Source organism: Macaca fascicularis, chromosome 14 (assembly GCF_037993035.2).
Source record: "Macaca fascicularis isolate 582-1 chromosome 14, T2T-MFA8v1.1".
NCBI lineage: Eukaryota > Metazoa > Chordata > Mammalia > Primates > Cercopithecidae > Macaca > Macaca fascicularis.
Window position 1 is genome coordinate 75864487 of NC_088388.1, and position 19620 is coordinate 75884106.

The window sequence follows — 19620 nt, forward strand, 5'->3', positions numbered from 1 at the left end:
AATAACAAACTGCAGGATATGTGACCCACGTCATAGTAGAGGGGGTGAAAGTAGAGTAAAAATGAGTTGTCTAGAATGACTCCTGGCCTGGTTGTCAGGATAGATAGTATGTCTTTAATCAAAACAGGAAACTTGGAGGATGAACAGCTTTTACAGGATAGATAATGAGTAAGTTTGCACCATGGGGTAGGGGTAGAGATAAATTCAATATGAAATGTGTTAAGATTGAGGTGCCTGACATTACTGACATCTGAGGCTTAACAGTTAGGCTGGACTAAAGATGTAGATTTGAGAATTGTCAGGGTATAGTTAGTACAAAAATGTGAGAATAGATGACCTGAAAAAGTAGCATGGGCCATTAAGATGACAAAGGGGCCAGGCACAGTGGCTCACACCTGTAATCCCAGCACTTTGGGAGGCCATGATAGGAGGACTGCTTGAGCCCAGGAGTTCAAGACCAGCTGGGCAACATAGTGAGACTCTGTCTCTACAAAACATTTTTTTTTAATTAGCTGGATATGATGGCATGCACCTGTAGTCCCAGCTACTCAGGAAGCTGAGGTGAGAGGATCACTTCAGCCCAGGAGGTCAAGGCTTCAGTGAGCCATGATTGTGCCACTGCACTCTGGCCTGGATGACAGAGTGAGACCCTGTCTCAAAACAGACAAAGACTAGAAGTACAACCTAATGAAATACTTACATTTGAGGACTAGGTGGAAGAAATAGAGCTAGCAAAAGAGACTGAGAACAAGCAATCAGGGATGTAAGAAAGCTAAGAGAGCCTGATGTCATGGAGTACAAAGATTTCTAGAAGCGAAAAATGGAAGAACAGTTGCCTCTGAAAGGATGAGTACAATGAAGATTGAGAGCTAATAGAAATTTTCAGTTGGAAGACCAGGTAACCTTAATGAGGATGCTGTCAGTAGTAAATTGATGGAGGCAGAAGCTAGATTTCAGTTAGCTGAGATGTTGAATAGGAGGCTGAAAGGGCACATATGCACTATTTACTCCTTTCCACATTACTTTGCCTAAACTACTGTATTAGTCCATTCTCATGCTGCTATAAAGAAATACCCAAGACTGGATAATTTATAAAGGAAAGAAGTTTAATTGACTCACAGTTCCGCATGGCTGGGGAGACCTCCGGAAACTTAACAATCATCGTGGAAGGTGAAGCAAACACATCCTTCTTCGTATGGTGGCAGGAGAAAGAAGTGCAGAGTGAAGGGGGAAGAAGCTCCTTATAAAATCATCAGATCTCATGAGAACTCACTCACTATGATGAGAACAGCATAGGGCATGGGAGAACCACCCCCATGATCTGTTCACCTCCCACAAAGTCCCTTCCCCAACACGCAGGGATTACAATTCAAATTACAATTCAAGATGAGATTTTCGGTGGGCATACAGCCAAACCATATCAACTACATATTGGTTAATCATGAAAGAATTGTAGAATTTCAGAGGTGAAATGAAGTCTTGTTATGATATGAAAGAAGAGAATCAAGTCTAGAGATTGTCAGTGACTTGCCTGGCCAATCAAGTTTATATAGAGAATTGGTGAGAGAGACAGACTTTGAAGTCAGATTTAAGTTTGGATCCAGGTTACTTAAAAACTTTGGGACCTTGCAAATTACTTAATCTCTCTCAGCCTTAGTTCCCTTTATCTGTTAAATGAAGAAAATAGTATATATTTTATGTTAGTTGTGAAAATCAATACCTAACACATAGGAAGGGCTCCATAATTATTTGCTTTAAAAAATGTCTTTAAGGCCGGGCGCGGTGACTCACACCTGTAATCCCAGCACTTTGGGAGGCCGAGGCGGGTGGATCACGAGGTCAGGAGATCGAGACCATCCTGGCTAACACGGTGAAACCCTGTCTCTACTAAAAATACAAAAAAAATAGCCACACGTGGTGGCGGGCGCCTGTAGTCCTAACTGCTGGGAAGGCTGAGGCAGGAGAATGGCGTGAACCCGGGAGGCCGAGGTTGCAGTGAGCCGAGATCGTGCCACTGCACTCTAGCCTGGGCGACAGAGTGAGACTCCATCTCAAAGCAAACAAACAAAAAATGTCTTTAAGAGGCATGAGGCATGTCCTTTTGCATTTCTTTTATTAGTCACAATGGGAATCTGATAGCATTACCTATATAAATGGAAATTAGTATTCTGAAATAAGAAATTTCAGAGATTAAAAGCATTCTCCCTTACTGGGTTTAGAGTTACAGATATATAATATCTTATACACATCATACTTTTAAAACTCACAATGCTTAAAGGAAATAATCTGGGGTTTTTTTTTCTTTTTTTTTTTTTGTACTGAGGGTAGAAATTTTGTAGCCAAATAATAAAATTATATAAAATTTTATGGGATTGCTACATTAAATGAGGATATAGAAATATCTAAATCCAGTACTTAGTATCAGAAATATCATAGTCTTGTAGGGAGAAAAAACAAACTATTAAATGCCACAAAGTTTATACATGAAGAGTAATGGTAGAAAGGAGGGTGACTGGTTGCTTCTGCTGTGTAGAGAAAGGATCAGAAAAGGCTTCAAGAAGGAGGTATAGTTTGAGTTGAATCCTAAAAGATGATTAATGAGTAGAGGAGGATTTCTGAACAAAGTAAAGAGCAGCATGTTTAAAAATACAGAAGTGTGAAACTAGCACATCGTAGGAAGCACAGTACTTTCTGGAGACTTGGATGAGGAGGAGACAAGAAGACAATAGTGAGACCAAACAGAAAGGCTAAGAAATTTGAACTGTATCTTGCAAGTGATGAGAGTCATGGCAGGGTTATGACTTGAATTTTGATTCCCCTGTACCATATCATTTAAAAATTGTGCTCCTGTAGGGCAATACATACATGTTAAATCTTAACTAGGCATTGAGCTTAATCATCCACATGACATTGGAACCTACAACTAGGGTTTGTGTAACTGCGAATGCATCTAGAAAGGTGACTTAGAGATTTCTGGAAGCATAAGAAAGCACAAGAAATTTGTTTTAAATGTCTTCACTTACTGAGCCCCTACTGTATGCTAGACACTTTCAGGTATTTTAGCTTATCATTCCTCACCACTATTATTGTTCATTATCCAGATGAGGAAGGATGCGTCTTTTAGTTAACTTGTCCAAGGCCTGTAGCAAGTAAGTGGCAAAGGTTGAAATTTACTCCTATCTCTACGTCCGGTGTTCTCTCTGTTGTAGAACAGATCTGCTACGGGGATTGTCAACATAACTTCTTCACTCCTCATGAGTATCCATGTATCCTTATCCCTCCTTGATACTGATGCAGAGTTTGCAGTGGTCCACAACAGATCTAAAACATTCTGCTCACCATAACAGGGCTAGCACTAAGGAAATCCTCCTGTAGCTCCCAGCCTTCTTGTGGCATGCCACTTGATCTGATTGCTTTTACAGGCTGGATTCAAGTCTGAGTAAGATGGGGGAAGCAGAAGAGGTTTGGGATTTGCAGAGTAGTTGGAATTGGTTTTTCTTCCCTTCATAATGTACTTCATTCACGTGTTTTTTCTAATATTTTGCAGGTTTACCTTAAGGTAAAAGAGCCGATATTCCATCAGGTAATTTTTTGTAAATTATTACACATTAGATTGTTTAACGATACATGGCTGCTTGTGATTTCCTTGTCTAAGAAATGATATGCAGATAAAAAAATTTTTTAATGAAATGGTAGATGTTCTAAGGAAGTTCAGTGTTTAAGAGAGGTTGCAAACTCAAATGCTTACAGGAGCTTAGTGTAGGTAACAGGAATATACCTGGGATAGCCAATGTGCAGGTCCAGCTGGCTGTTGGTATTCAGTAATACAGGTGCAACATTGCTATTATAAGCAGAAAGAACCAGGAAGCATTATGCACATACACATAAAGTCTTTTTATGACATCTAGAAAAGACAGACTGAAAATTCCTTGAACATTTTCCCCCTAATATATTTGAATGCATTTTTGACATGGGAGGTGATGTACATTGAAGGAAGCGAACACAGGAAACTTTAGTGTAGGAAATGGTGATTTAAGTGCATGCCATTATGAAACCAGAGTGAAATAAAGAAGCAGGCCTTTGAGTGCTGCCACGTGCCTGGTACTATGCTCACTACTACACAGACTTCTAATCTCACCAACAGTCCAACTAATTGGGAATTATTATATACATTTCAAGGAAAATGAGCTCAGAAATATTAAATAATTGCCCTAAGGTGACACAGTTATTAAGGGGGAGAACCAGGATTATAACCTAGATTTGTCTGACTCCTTTTCAACATTCTTTTAACAAACTAGCAAACAAAAATGAATAAATAAACACGCTTTTCAGAAGTGCCACAGTTTTAAAATATTTTGTGCTTATATAAACATTTACTAATGTTCTTGTAACTTTTACAATTCAAGCTATACAATAATCATCTAACTGGAACCTAGCTTTTGAAGTATATTCTATAACCACATTATTATGCCTTGCTTTTCTCCAGGTCAGTTGCAGGTGGATGAACTAAAATAAATGCTACAGAAAAGACATCCTCACGGCCGGGCGTGGTGGCTCACACCTGTAATCCCAGCACTTTGGGAGGCCGAGGTGGGTGGATCAGTTGAGGTCAGGAGTTCAAAACCAGCTGGGCCAACATGGTGAAACCCCATCTCTACTAAAAATACAAAAATTAGCCAGGCATGGTGGTGTGCACCTGTAATCCCAACTACTTGGGAGGCTGAGGCAGGAGAATTACTTGAACCCAGGAGGCAGAGGTTGCAGTGAGACGAGATCATACCACTGCACTCCAACCTGGGTAACAGAATGAGACTCTGTCTCAAAAAAAAAAGACATCCTCACTTTCTTGTTTACTGTAACTTGAAATTATGCCATTATGTAATTACTCTTTTATTTAGAAAGTTTTATTAACAGTATAAAAAACAAAGTTGGCCAGACACAGTAGCTTATGCCTATAATCTCAGTCCTTTGGGAGGCTGAGGTGGGAGGATTGCTTGAAGCCAGAAGTTAGAGACTAACCTGGGCAACATAGCAAAAAATAAATAAATAAATAAATAAAAATTAATCAGGTATGGTGGGACATGCCTGTATTCCTAGTTACTCAGGAAGCTGAGGCAGGAGGATCCCTTGAGCCCAGGAGTTTAAACCTGCAGTGAACTATGATTGTGCCACTGCACTCCAGCCCAGGCAACATCTCTTTTAAAATAATAATAAATAAATGAAGTTAATCTGTATAAATACCTTAGTTTTTATGAACTTCTTGTTCGCCTTTACTAAGAAAGAAAAATAATGACCACAAAAATATAAAATTTGGAAATTCTGGGTTAATTTTTACAAGTTTTATGACCATCTATTTTTCATTTTGTGTTTTAGAACTATTTGACACTATGTAATAAAAAACAACTCTTAATAAGTAACTACCCCTAGTGCAATATCCATGTGTTTTTCCACTAATAAAGATTTTCTTCTCTATGTATAGCAGTAATATTTACTGATAAGAAGAGAAGCAGGATGAAAGCTAGGTCTATCCATACCCACTGTGGCTTGTGTCGTAGGCCTAGAGATTAAAAATCAGGATAGAGAAATGAAGAAATAAGGAAATGCTAGGGTGAAGCAAATAAGTAATCTAAAGGTAAAAGACATTCATTCATTCAACAAATGTCTACTATCTGCCTTCTCTGTACCAAATTCTGAGCTGGAATTTGCAGACAGGCAGCAAAGCAAAGACTTTATGATCTACATACAGTCAAGCAGACCTGGATTTAAAATCTAGTCTCCTCCACTTACTAACTGTACACCCTGGACAAGTTAGTTAACCTCTCTGAGCTTTGGTTTCCTCATTGTTCAACAATCGCCCCACCTTTTTTTTCGAAATAGAGCCTCGCCCTGTCACTCAGGCTGGAGTGCAGTGGCTCCATCACAGCTCACTACAGCCTTGACCTCCTGGGCTCACGCAGTCCTCCCGCCTCAGCCTCCCAAGTAGCGGGGATTACAGGCACACACCACTACAACAGGCCGTTTTGCATCTTTTGTAGAGATGGGTTTTACCATGTTGCCCGGCAGGTCTCAAAACTCCTGAGCTCAAGCAATCTGCTCGCCTCAGCTCCCGCCTTGGTGAAGCTCAGGCAGGGTTACAGGTGTGAGCCACCGTGCCCAGCCTGAACAAACCCTTTTTAAGTGCCTTCAATATTCCAGGCACCGTACTAGGCACAAGAGATACATACACTAGTGAATAAAATAACAAGCCCTGCCCTCATGGAATTTCACTGTCTCTATAATAACCTCCTAAGTTTGAGGATTGAATGAAATAATGCATATAAAACCCTTGTCACATAGTAAACAATAAATGTTAACTAACATTAGTATACATAGGCAAATAAGATATGGCCACTAATCTCAAGAAGATCATTATCTAATCAGTAATATAGACTTGTAAAAAATAATTGCAGTATATAAGTCTTGTGATAAATATGTAAAAGCAGTGGTAATATAGACAAGGGTATGCTCTGTCTACTTAGATGACTCCTAGAGGGGCTTCAGGAGATTCTTGAAGATGAACAAGATGTCACAGGTAGAGAAGTAGAGAAAGGCTATTCCATCTATAGAGAAGCATGTGTTAAGGCAGCAGTCCCCAACCTTTTTAGCACCAGAGACCGATTTTGTGGAAGACAGTTTTTCCACAGACAGCCAGGGAATGGTTTTGGGATTCTACCTCATATCATCAGACATTAGATTCTTATAAGGAGCACACGACCTAGATCCCTTGTGTGTGCAGTTCACAATAGTGTTTGTGTTCCTATGAGAATCTAATGCCATTGCTGATTTGATAACAGGCGGAGCTCAGGCGATAATGCTCACTTGCCTGCAGCTCACCTCCTGCTGTGCAGTCCAGTTCCTAAAAGGCTGCAGACGGGTACCAGTCTGGGGGATGGGGACCCCTGTGTTAAGGTACAGAAGTGTGAATTGGTAACTCTTGCACATGAAACAGGAGTACAAGTTCACCCAGGGATTTGTGGTAGCGTGTTGAGGTGTTTACAAAATCACTGACTGCATCTCAACATTCCTATTTTCCTATACGATTTATTTTATTCAACTATATTGCAGGGATTAAACTTTTTTTGTTTTTGTTTTTTGATACGGAGTCTCACTCTGTCACCCAGGCTGGAGTGCAGTGGCGCAATCTCGGCTCACTGGAACCTCCATCTCCCGGGTTCGTTATTCTCATGCCTCAGCCTCCCAGGTAGCTGGGACTACAGTTGTGCACCATCACGCCTGGCTAATTTTTGTATTTTTAGTAGAAACGGGGTATCGCCATGTTGGCCAGGCTGGTCTTGAACTCCTGACCTAAAGTGATCTGCCCACCTCGGCCTCCCAAAGTGCTGGGATTAAAGGCGTGAGCCACCACTCCTGACCTAATTTTTGTATTTTCAGTAGAGACAGGGTTTCTTCATGTTGGCCAGGCTGGTATCAAACTTCTGACCTCATGTGATCCGCCCGCCTTGGCAACCCAAAGTGCTGGGATTACAGGCATGTGCCATCGTGCTCAGCTGGGATTAAACTTTTTAAAGTTAAAACAAATATAAATATGTTATAGAATTGAGTACAATGACCACATGAATTTTTAGGATGAAATAAGAAACTTCAAAGAAGTTTGTGTTTTCAGTGTGCCTCTCCCATCTCTGTCCATCAGGAATAAGTCATTCTTCCTTTGCTACTGGGAGTATTTTGTAGAAAAGTTTTAAAAGCATTGGTATACTATAAATATTTGGTGTGGCTGGCCCTAGCTGTAGGAGATGGGTTTGGATTACTGATGAGGGGTTAGGTCATGAGGAGCCCTTTATACTATGCTTAAAATTATAAGCAGTCAGGAGCCATTAAAGGGTTTTAAGCTGCAGTATGACCAGATGAGATTCTCATTATAGAAAGATCATTGAAAGGCTACCTAGGGTCTGGAGGAAGGAAGTAAAAGGCCAAGGAAAGAGACAAGTTTGATTTCTGTTGCTCTAGTCCATTGAGAAAGGATTTAAAAAACAAACAAACAAACAAACAAACAAAACAGTGCTATAGGATGATATGAAACAATACACTATAGATATAACAAGTAAATTTATGTAGTATACATACTTGCTAGAAGGTGATAACTGCTATAAAAAAGAAAAACCATGTTAGGATAGGGTGATGTCCTTCCACTTGCCCCTCCTTCACTCTCTCCAGTCACAGTGAGTCTTGCTTTATATTTCAAACACAATAAGCATGTTTTCACTTTAGGACTTTGGCACTCACTATTACCACTGCCTAGGATACTAGTACCCCAGCTATCTACATGGTTTATATCCTCACTCATTCAGGTCTCTGCTTAAATGTTAACTTAGCAGAGAGGCCTTATCTAACAACTCTATCTAAAATTATAGCCCATCCTTCTCTGTGTTATCCTGATTTAACTTTTATTAGTTGCTTTAGTAGAGAGAAAATACTAATAATACTTTTATAGCCTTTGGAGTCCGGAGACTGAAAACAACTATTAAATATAGATAAAATTTCACTATAAAAATATACATATTGGCCGGGCACGGTGGCTCACGCCTGTAATCCCAGCACTTTGGGAGGCCGAGACGGGCGGATCACAAGGTCAGGAGATCGAGACCATCCTGGCTAACACGGTGAAACCCCGTCTCTACTAAAAGTACAAAAAACTAGCCGGGCGAGGTGGCGGGCGCCTGTAGTCCCAGCTACTCGGGAGGCTGAGGCAGGAGAATGGCGTAAACCCAGGAGGCGGAGCTTGTAGTGAGCCGAGTTCACGCCACTGCACTCCAGCCTGGGCGACAGAGCAAAGACTCCGTCTCAAAAAAAAAAAAAAAAAAAAAAAAAAAAAATATATATATATATATATATATATATATATATATATATATATATGTAAGATAAAAATTATAAAAAGGACCAGAAAAGTCTATATTCTATCATCTTTTTTACTTAAAAAAAAAAAAAAAAAAAAAAACCTCTATAAGTTGAGAAATCAAACTTGCATGCTGCCAGCCAGATAAAATCAGTTTCTATATAGTTGGAAGGAGGGAATGAATACTGGGTAGGCCACTAGCAATGGGGAGCATCAAAAATATGGGGTAAGTGTGCTCTGGAGAGAAGAAAGTTAATTTGAAAAAGTCCCATGATGTTGCCAAGGCATAGGTTCTTTCCTAATCCATCATTTCGTATGCTCAACAAATCTCTGGGAAATTCATTCCCATTGACTCCTATATGCTGACAGTTCTATTTCTTCAGCTCTGATTTTTCTTCTAAACTATAGACCTAGGTATCCAACTTCTGCTAGATGTCTCTACTTAGCTATCTCACTGGCACATCAAACTCTGAACGTATGTGCAGAAGTGAACTCACCATTTTTCTCCCTAGTCTTTCTTCTCTTCATATATTCTCTAATCCAATAATTAATTTTGCCATGCATCTAACTGTCCATGCCATAAACCAGGCCATCATCCTTGTCTTTCCCCCTCTCTAACTTCCATTCAAATTAATGATTAGTCTGAACCCTAAATCTCTAATCTGTTCACTTCTCTGCATCTCCCCTATATTACCCTAGTTCAGGTCTCCATCTCTCACTTAGATTACTGCAACACGTTATCATTGGTCTGTTTCCTGTCAGTCTCACCTCCCTCTCATTCTCCACTCAGCACAACAGGGACATCTTTCTAATACATGAGTCTGACCATGTTATCTATTGGTGAAACCTTCATTGACTTTCCATTATTTTTCCTTTTTGTTTGTTTGTTTGTTTTGTTTTGTTTTGTTTTGAGATGGAGTCTTGCTCTTGTTGCCCAGGCTGGAGTGCAATAGCACCATCTTGGCTCACTGCAACCTCCGCCTCTCGGGTTCAAGCAATTCTCCTGCCTCAGCCTCCCAAGTAACTGGGATTACTGGCACCCACCACCACGCTCAGCTAATTTTTTGTATTTTTTAGTAAAGATGGGGTTTCACCATGTTGGCCAGGCTGGTCTGGAACTCCTAACCTCAGGTAATCCACCCACCTCGGCCTCCCAAAGTGCTGGGATTACAGGTGTGAGCCACCCCACCCAGCCTTTTTTTTTTTTTTTTTCCTGAGACAGAGTCTTGCTCTGTCACCCAGGCTGGAGTACAGTGGTGCAATCTTAGCTCACTGCAACCTCCGCCTCCTGGGTTCAAGCAATTCTTGTGCCTCAGCCTCCCAAGTAGCTGGGATTACAAGCATCTGCCACCACACCTGGCTAATTTTTGCATTTTTAGTAGAGATGGGGTTTCACCATGTTGGCCAGGCTGGTCTCGAACTCCTGACCTCAAGTGATCCACCTGCCTCAGCCTCCTAAAGTGCTGGGATTACAGGTGTGAGCCACCACACCCAGCCTCTGTTACTGTTATATAAAGTCCAGCTCCTTAACATGACTTGAAAGGCCAGATTTGACCTCTGGTCTCTGACTCCATTTTTCCTATTCTATATTACAACAATATACTATAAGGATCTTTTTTTCCTCCTTGTCTCTGGAATATAAGATATGACAATAACTCTCTTCCACTTTCTTTTAAGGTAACTGCTACATGAGCTTCAGGTATAAAATTTTAAACACCATATCCTCTAGAAAGACTTTCTACTGTATAAGTTTGGATTAGGTGGCCTTCCTATGTGTTTACAAAGTACTCTGTACAGTTCCTGCCATAGAGTTATAATACTGTATTACAATTGCCTGGTTACTTATCTCTCCCTTTACTAGATTGTAATTGCTGTGAGTATAGGGATTACGCCTGTCTTATTCACCATTTGAGCTGCAGTTATGGATTTAAGCTGGCAATGAGACTCTAATAAGCTTTAATGTAATACTATATTTACTCAGCTTTATACAAGGATACAGGGTGAGAGTTATAGCAGATGTAGCATCTTCATCTCATCAGAAGACCCAGAGCTATTCATATACACAGCTTCTTTTCTACCCTTATCCACATAAGATTGAGACCAGCCTAGGCAACATAGTGAGACCTCGTCTATACTAAAAAGAAAAAAATTAACCAGGATATGGTTACGCACACCTCTAGTCCCACCCAGCTACTTGGGAGGCTGAGGCAAGAGGATGGCTTGAGCCTGGGAGATCAAGGCTGCAATGAGCTATGATCATGCCATTACACTCCAGCCTAGATGACAAAAGACCCTGCCTCAAAAGAAATAAGAGTAATAAAATAAAACTTAATCAAAATTCTATTCAAAAACTTAATCAAAATTCTAACTCAAAAGCAAACAGTATTATTAATTACTTAGGAATGCATTTGTAGATGACTACTTTAAGTTAGTAATTATATAAAGAAAAGCAAAACAATGTTTATTATACAAGTCAGGAGAGGGGTTTCCTCTAAAAAGGAAGGGAGAGGGTTGGACTGGGAAGACACAAATGCAGCACTTCTGGGGGGTTAACAAGGATTTACTTCTTGACCTGGGTGGTGCTTTCTCAACTATTGGCTTTATATGTATTTGCTATATGTATGTATTCCCACTAGGTTCAATTTTCCAGGTACTAATACTCATCTAATGCTCAATACAGAAAAGAAAGAAGAGCCAACGCTAGGAAGATATGGGAACATATAGAATAAAGAACACAGGAAAATGGATTAACCTTAGTCAAGAAGTGGGCACCTTTTTTGGAGACTAGGGATGAGAAAGAATGCCAGGGGAGGATGCACATGAATGCAGAGGCATTTAGAAGAGTTAAAAGAATTCAGGTTTATAATATTGTAAAATGGGAAGCACAATTACTGTATTTGCTGAAAGCAAAGCTAAAGAGAAGAGAGGAGCTAAAGAGTATGAGGCAAAATTATAACACTTGTTCAGGTTTCAGCAGATATTTAAAATTTCAAAGATCCATTCAGAATTAAAATTGATATAGGAATTCTGATATTGGTTATTTAATAAAGTTAAGCAGGCTCTTAACTTTTCCTCAGAAGTTAGCATGACTTAGTGATTTAACACATTTTTAAAAATTCTATTCTCTAAAATGTAATGAAGGATAATAAATATTTACATTTAATTGGGAAGGCTATTTTGGTAGGCAAAATAGACTTCCTTTGCCAAAGAATAATTATTATACTAACCTCATTTTCCATTCCTATTTAGGTCATGTATGGAATGTTGGTCTTTACATTAGTACTTCGATCTATTTATATTGTTACATGGTAAGTAGTTTGGATCATCTGTACTATGATTGAAGTATACTCAGACCTATGACAGTAAATCTATAGCCTAAATTGAAATAACACACAAAAGCTCACTTCAGTAGAGATGCTGGAAGAAAACTATAACCCAACACTTATTGTTATATTATAGGGAATACTGGGTCTTCAGACAAGTTGTTCATGGGCATCATGTGAAAACTAGGGTTCCAAAATTAAAGACATGGGAAAATTAAAGGGAGCTGTCTATGATGGCCTTGTTTTGAATATTTATAAAGTTCATTAGATATTAGATACCTTAAAAATCCTACAGTTAAAACAAAATTGTTTTTGTCTTTCTTAAACCTACTTGACTAGAGATTTCCTTTTACATAGTACCTCCAAGGAAGGCTATTAATGTCACAAAGAATTAGTATTTCATGAAAGATTATTTGGGAAATGGGTATAATCTTTAGGCATTCATGAAAATTAAATAAGAAATAACATTCGTGAGATTACCTTAAATAGGGTGTGGCCGCACAACAGGTGTTCAATAAATAAGTAGTATGATTTGTGGGTTTGTTCTTTTTTTTCCTTTTTTATTAAACTTTTAGTTTCCAGATAACTGTAGAAATGCATACATTTGTAAAAAAAAAAAAAAAAAAAAAAAATAGATCCCAGTATCCTTTACCACTCTCCTCCATTTGTAGCATCTTACAAAACTATAGTATGATATCAAAACCAAGGCTTGATATGAATACAATCAAGATACAAAACATTTCCATCATCAGAAGGATGCCTGTGTTGCCCTTTTATAACCACACCTACTTCCCTCCTGCCCCACCTCACTCCTTACTCCCTATCCTTAACCCCTGGTGATCACTTAATCTGTTCTGCATTTCTGTTTTTGTCATTTCAAGAATGTTATATAAATGGAATCATATATATAACCTTTGAGATTGGCTTTTTGAACTCAGCATAATTATCTGGCGATTAATCCAAGTTGTTGAGTGTGTCAATAATTCATTCCTTTCTACTGCTGAGTAGTATTCCATGGCATAGATGTACCACAGTTTAACCATTCACCTGTTGAGTAACATCTGGATTGTTTCCAGTTTTGGGCAATCATGAATAAAGCTGCTATGAACAATTGTAATGCAGGTTTTTATGTGAACACAAGTTTTCGCTTCTGGAATAAATTTCTGGAATAAATGCCCACAGTGAAATTGCTAGGTTTTATAGTAATTTATGTTTAGTTTTTCTCAAAACTGCTGAATTGTTTTCCAGAGTAGCTCCACCATTTTTACATTCCCACCACCAATATATGTGTAATCCAGTTTCTCTGCATCCTCACCAGAATTTGGTAGTGTCACTATTTTTAATGAAGTTTTTAAAAATTTGCATTTCCCTAATGGCTAATCACATTGAACGTAACTTCCATGTGCTTATTTGCCATATGTATATGTATTCTCCCTGGTAAAATTTCTGCTCATGTCTTTGCCTAGTTTCTTTTTTTATAAGAGATAATAAGGACACTTTCTATTGTTTTTACAGTTGAGTTGTGAGGTTCTAATTCTTTTTTTTTTTTTTTTTTTTTTTTTTTTTGAGACAGAGTCTCGCTCTGTCACCCAGGCTGGAGTGCAGTGGCCGGATCTCAGCTCACTACAAGCTCTGCCTCCCAGGTTTACGCCATTCTCCTGCCTCAGCCTCCCGAGTAGCTGGGACTACAGGCGCCCGCCACCTCGCCCGGCTAGTTTTTTGTATTTTTTGTATTTAGTAGAGACGGGGTTTCACCGTGTTAGCCAGGATGGTCTCGATCTCCTGACCTCGTGATCCGCCCGTCTCGGCCTCCCAAAGTGCTGGGATTACAGGCTTGAGCCACCGTGCCCGGCCGTGAGGTTCTAATTCTTTATTAAATACGTGATTTGTGAATTCTTTCTCCCAATCTATAACTTTTCATCCTCTCTTTCAATGACCAAACATTCTTAATTTCAGTGAGGTCAAATTTATCAGTTTTATGGATTGTGTTTTTGGTGTCAAGTCTAAGAACTCTGTACCCACCTATAGATGCCAAAGATTTGTTCCTATGTTTTTTTTCCAAAAGATTGTATAGTTTTACATTTTACATTTAAGTCTGTGGTTTATTTTCAGTTCATTTTGTATAAGATCTGAGGCATAGGGCGAGGTTCTATTTTTTACATGTGGATGTCCAACTGTTCAAAGACCCATTAGTTGAAAAGACTGTCCTTTCTCCATTGAATTGCTTTTGCAGTTTTGTCAAAAATTACTTGGGTAGATTTGTGTATGCTTATTTTAGGGATCTCGGTTATGTTCCATTGATTGATGTGTCTCCCCCTCCAGCAATACCACACAGTCTTCATTACTGTGGCTGTATAAGTCTTCAAATCATACAGACTGATTCCTGCCACTTCATTCTTCTTTTTCAAAATTGCTCTAGCTATTTAGGTTCCTTTGCCTTTCTATATAAAGTTTAGAATAATATTGTCTAAATTTAAAATCTTGTTGAGATTTTAGGAATTATGGGAATTACATTAAATATGCATATCAATTTGCAGAGTTGACATCTTTACTATGTTGAGTCTCTTGATTTATTTAGATCTTTAATTTCTTTCATCCGCATTTTGTAGTTTTCAATTTTTTAAGCAGTTGTGATATTGTATTTTTAAATTTTAGTGTCCACATGTTCATTGCTATTATATAGATACACAATTGATTATCTTTTATTCTGCCACCTTGTTGAAGTCAGTTCTAGGATAGTTTTTTTGTAGATTGCTTTGTTTTGTTTTGTTTTTTGGTTTTTTTTGAGACGGAGTCTTGCACTCTCCCAGGCTGGAGCGCAATGGCACGATCTCGGCTCACTGCAGCCTCCGCCTCTCGGGTTCAAGTGATTGATTCTCCTGCCTCTGCCTCCCGAGTAGCTGGGATTACAGGTGCCCACCACCATGCCCAGCTAATTTTTCTGTATTTTTACTAGAGACAGGGTTTCACTATGTTGGCTAGGCTGGTTTCAAACTCCTGACTTCATGATCTGCCCACCTTGCCTCCCATAGTGTTGGGATTACAGGCGTGAGCTACTGCGCCCGGCCCTGTAGATTTGTTTTTAAGATTTGCTGCAAATAGAAATAGTGTATATCCTCATTCTTGATGTGTGTGCTTTTTAGTTCCTTTTTGCCTTATTGCCCTGACTAGAACTTCCAAGACTATGTTAAGTAAGAGTGGTGACAGCAGATCTCCTTGTCTTGTTCCCAATTTTAGGGGAAAAGCATTTAACCTTTCATCATTAAGTTAAATGTTAGCTATATGTTTTTTATAGATGTTCTTTATTAGGTTGAGGAATTTGCCCTCTATACTGGTTTGATAGGGCTACCATAAAATACCATTAGATTGGGTGGCTTAACCAACAAACTTATTTTCTTACAGTTCTGGAGGCTACAAGTCTGAGACTAGGGTGTCAGCAGGTTTGGTTTCTTCTGACACTCCTCTCTTTGGCATGCAATTGGCCACAGAGAGAACACAGAGAGAAGGTGGTCATTTGGTCTTTTCTCTGTGCATGCCTGTGTCTGATTTCTGTCTCTGTGTGTGTCCTAATCTCCTTTTCTGATAAAGGACACCAGTTATATTGGATTAGGGCCTACCCTAATGACCCCATTTTAATTTAATTATCTCTTTAAAGAACCTAGCTCTAAATAGTCACATTCTAAAGTACAGGGGGTTAGGACTTTAACATGAATTTCAGAGGAGACACACTATATCCTCTATTCTTTATTTTTATCATAATTTTCATTATCATAAATGGACCTATAATACACTCTATTACTAATTTTCTTTATCATGAATGGGTATTGGATTTTGTCAAACGCTTTTTCAGTATCAATTGATTTTATCACACTGTTTTATTCTGTAGTCTGTTAATAAGGTGGATTATGTTAATTGATTTGGGAATATTGATCCAGCCTTGTATCCTGGGATAAACCTTACTTAGTTATACTATGTAATTCTTTTTATATATTCTGAATTCTTCACTTGTTAATATTTTGTTAAGGATTTTGGTATCTGTATTCATGAAGGATATTGGTTTGTAGTTTTTATTTTTTGTCCTGTCTTTTTCTGGTTTTGGCATCAGGATACTAAACATTTCATTAAATGAATTGAGAAATGTTGCTCCCTTCTATTTTCTGGAATAAATTGTGTAGAATTAGTGTTAATTCTTCTTTCAATGTTTGGTAGAATTCTCTAGTGAAACTATCTGGGCCTAGAGATCTGTTTTTTGGGGCATTTTTAAATTACACGTTTTAAAAATAAAGGAAATTCTGACTGACACCTGTTACAACAGGGATGCACCTATAAGACACTAGGCTAAGTGAAATAAGTCAGTCACAAGAGGACAGATACTACATGAGTCCACTTATATGAGGTTCCTAGAGTAATCAACTTCATAGAGACACAAATAAAATGGTGGTCGGGGCCTGGTGGGGAGTAGGATAAGGGGGATCCCTGGGGAAGGCATTGGAGAGTTATTGTTTTGTGGGTACTAAGTGCAGTTTGGGAAGATGGAAAAAGTTCTGGAGACAGACAGTGGTAAGGGTGGCACAACAATGTGAATGTACTTAATGCTACAGACCTATATACTTTATTTATTTATTTATTATTATTATTATACTTTAAGTTCTAGGGTACATGTGCATAACGTGCAGGTTTGTTACATATGTATACTTGTGCCATGTTGCTGTGCTGCACCCATCAACTCGTCAGCACCCATCAACTCATCATTTACATCAGGTATAACTCCCAATGCAATCCCTCCCCCCTCCCCCCTCCCCATGATAGGCCCCGGTGTGTGATGTCCCCCTTCCCGAGTCCAAGTGATCTCATTGTTCAGTTCCCACCTATGAGTGAGAACATGCGGTGTTTGGTTTTCTGTTCTTGTGATAGTTTGCTAAGAATGATGGTTTCCAGCTGCATCCATGTCCCTACAAAGGACACAAACTCATCCTTTTTTTATGGCTGCATAGTATTCCATGGTGTATATGTGCCACATTTTCTTAATCCAGTCTGTCACTGATGGACATTTGGGTCAATTCCAAGTCTTTGCTATTGTGAATAGTGCCGCAATAAACATACGTGTGCATGTGTCTTTATAGCAGCATGATTTATAATCCTTTGGGTATATACCCAGTAATGGGATGGCTGGATTATATGGTACATCTAGTTCTAGATCCTTGAGGAATCGCCATACTGTTTTCCATAATGGTTGAACTAGTTTACAATCCCACCAACAGTGTAAAAGTGTTCCTATTTCTCCACATCCTCTCCAGCACCTGTTGTTTCCTGACTTTTTAATGATCGCCATTCTAACTGGTGTGAGATGGTATCTCATTGTGGTTTTGATTTGCATTTCTCTGATGGCCAGTGATGATGAGCAGTTTTTCATGTGTCTGTTGGCTGTATGAATGTCTTCTTTTGAGAAATGTCTGTTCATATCCTTTGCCCACTTTTTGATGGGGTTGTTTGTTTTTTTCTTGTAAATTTGTCTGAGTTCTTTGTAGGTTCTGGATATTAGCCCTTTGTCAGATGAGTAGATTGCAAAAATGTTCTCCCATTCTGTAGGTTGCCTGTTCACTCTGATGGTAGTTTCTTTTGCTGTGCAGAAGCTCTTTAGTTTAATGAGATCCCATTTGTCAATTTTGGCTTTTGTTGCTGTTGCTTTTGGTGTTTTAGACATGAAGTCTTTGCCCATGCCTATGTCCTGAATGGTACTACCTAGGTTTTCCTCTAGGGTTTTTATGGTATTAGGTCTAACATTTAAGTCTCTAATCCATCTTGAATTAATTTTCGTATAAAGAGTAAGGAAAGGATCCAGTTTCAGCTTTCTACTTATGGCTAGCCAATTTTCCCAGCACCATTTATTAAATAGGGAATCCTTTCCCCATTTCTTGTTTCTCTCAGGTTTGTCAAAGATCCGATGGCTGTAGATGTGTGGTATTATTTCTGAGGACTCTGTTCTGTTCCATTGGTCTATATCTCTGTTTTGGTACCAGTACCATGCTGTTTTGGTTACTGTAGCCTTGTAGTATAGTTTGAAGTCAGGTAGCGTGATGCCTCCAGCTTTGTTCTTTTGACTTAGGATTGTCTTGGAGATGCGGGCTCTTTTTTGGTTCCATATGAACTTTAAAGCAGTTTTTTCCAATTCTGTGAAGAAACTCATTGGTAGCTTGATGGGGATGGCATTGAATCTATAAATAACCTTGGGCAGTATGGCCATTTTCAAACTTTTTAACTCTTTTAAAGTATATAGGTCTCAATATCATGAGACTGATATACTTTAAAAGAGTTAAAAAGTTAAACTTTATGAATACTTTAACATAATAAAATTTTTACATTAAACATATGCAGAAAAATAAAATTACAGGTTCAGCTTCTTTAATAGTCATGCAGTTATTCACTTTTTTCTTTTTTCTTCCACTCTTGTTGAAGACATGCAGCTATTCAAATGATTGGTTTTATGTTGGGTGAATTGTTCGTTTCTTGAGTCATTGGTTCATTTCATCTAAGTCATTAAAATTTATGTGTGTAGAATTGGTTATAATATTCCCTTGTTTTCCTCTTGATGTTGAGAGGGCTTGTAGTGATAATCTGTTTCATTCCTAATATTGGTAATGTGTTAGGCTTCTCTCTCTCTTTTTGGTCAGCCTTGCTAGAAGTGTCTCAAAGTTTATTGATCTTTTTAAAAACCAGACTTTTGTTTGATTGATTTTCTCCATTTTTCATTTTTCAGTTTCATTGATTTCTGTCCTTTATATTTTCTTTGTTTTGCTTGTTGTGGGTTTATTTTTATTTCTTTTTCAAGGTTCTTGAGATGGAAGCTTAGATTTTTATTTCAGACCTTCCTATTTCTTAATGAGCATTTAGTGCTATAAATTTTCCTCTCAGCAGGACAATGCTAAAGCATTGCTTTAGCAGTGTTCCACAGCTTTTTGTATGTTGTATTTCATTTTTATTCAGTTCAATGTATTTTTTAAAATTTCTCTTGAGACTTCCTCTTTGACCCATGGATTATTTAGGCTATGTTGTTTCACATTCAAGTGTTTGGAGATTTTCCTGTTGTCATTCTTGATTTCTTGTTTGATTTCATTGTGGTCAGAGAACACACTCCACATGATTTCATTTTTCTTAAATTTATTGAGGTTTGTATTATGGATCAGGTTATACCAAGGATATTTACACCAAGGATATCTTGGCATATGTTCCATATTTTTTTTGAAAAGAATATGTATTCTGCTATTGTTTCATAAAATCTTCTACATATGTCAATTAGATCCTGTTGGTTGATGGTTGTGTCAGTGTTCCCCATGACTACCCTCAGGTCTGATGATTCACTAGGATTCACAGAACTCAGAAAGCTGTTACACTCGTGGTTAA

The 19620-nt window shown here is 38.5% G+C and overlaps 1 protein-coding gene across 10 annotated transcripts in view; it reads left to right on the forward strand.

Moving 5' to 3' along the window:
* ACER3 (alkaline ceramidase 3) overlaps positions 1-19620 on the forward strand; it is a 167519-nt gene that overhangs the window by 123470 nt on the left and 24429 nt on the right. For 8 of the 10 annotated variants that reach the window (XM_015435518.4, XM_065528747.2, XM_065528749.2 and 5 more), the window contains 2 exons: positions 3548-3583; positions 12146-12204. In XM_015435518.4, coding sequence (XP_015291004.1) covers positions 3548-3583; positions 12146-12204 — 95 coding nt within the window. Of the gene's footprint in view, positions 1-3547; positions 3584-12145; positions 12205-13792; positions 16362-16867; positions 16981-19620 lie in introns of those variants that run through there. The other 2 variants (XR_012423548.1, XM_074014834.1) reach the window with 2 other exon arrangements.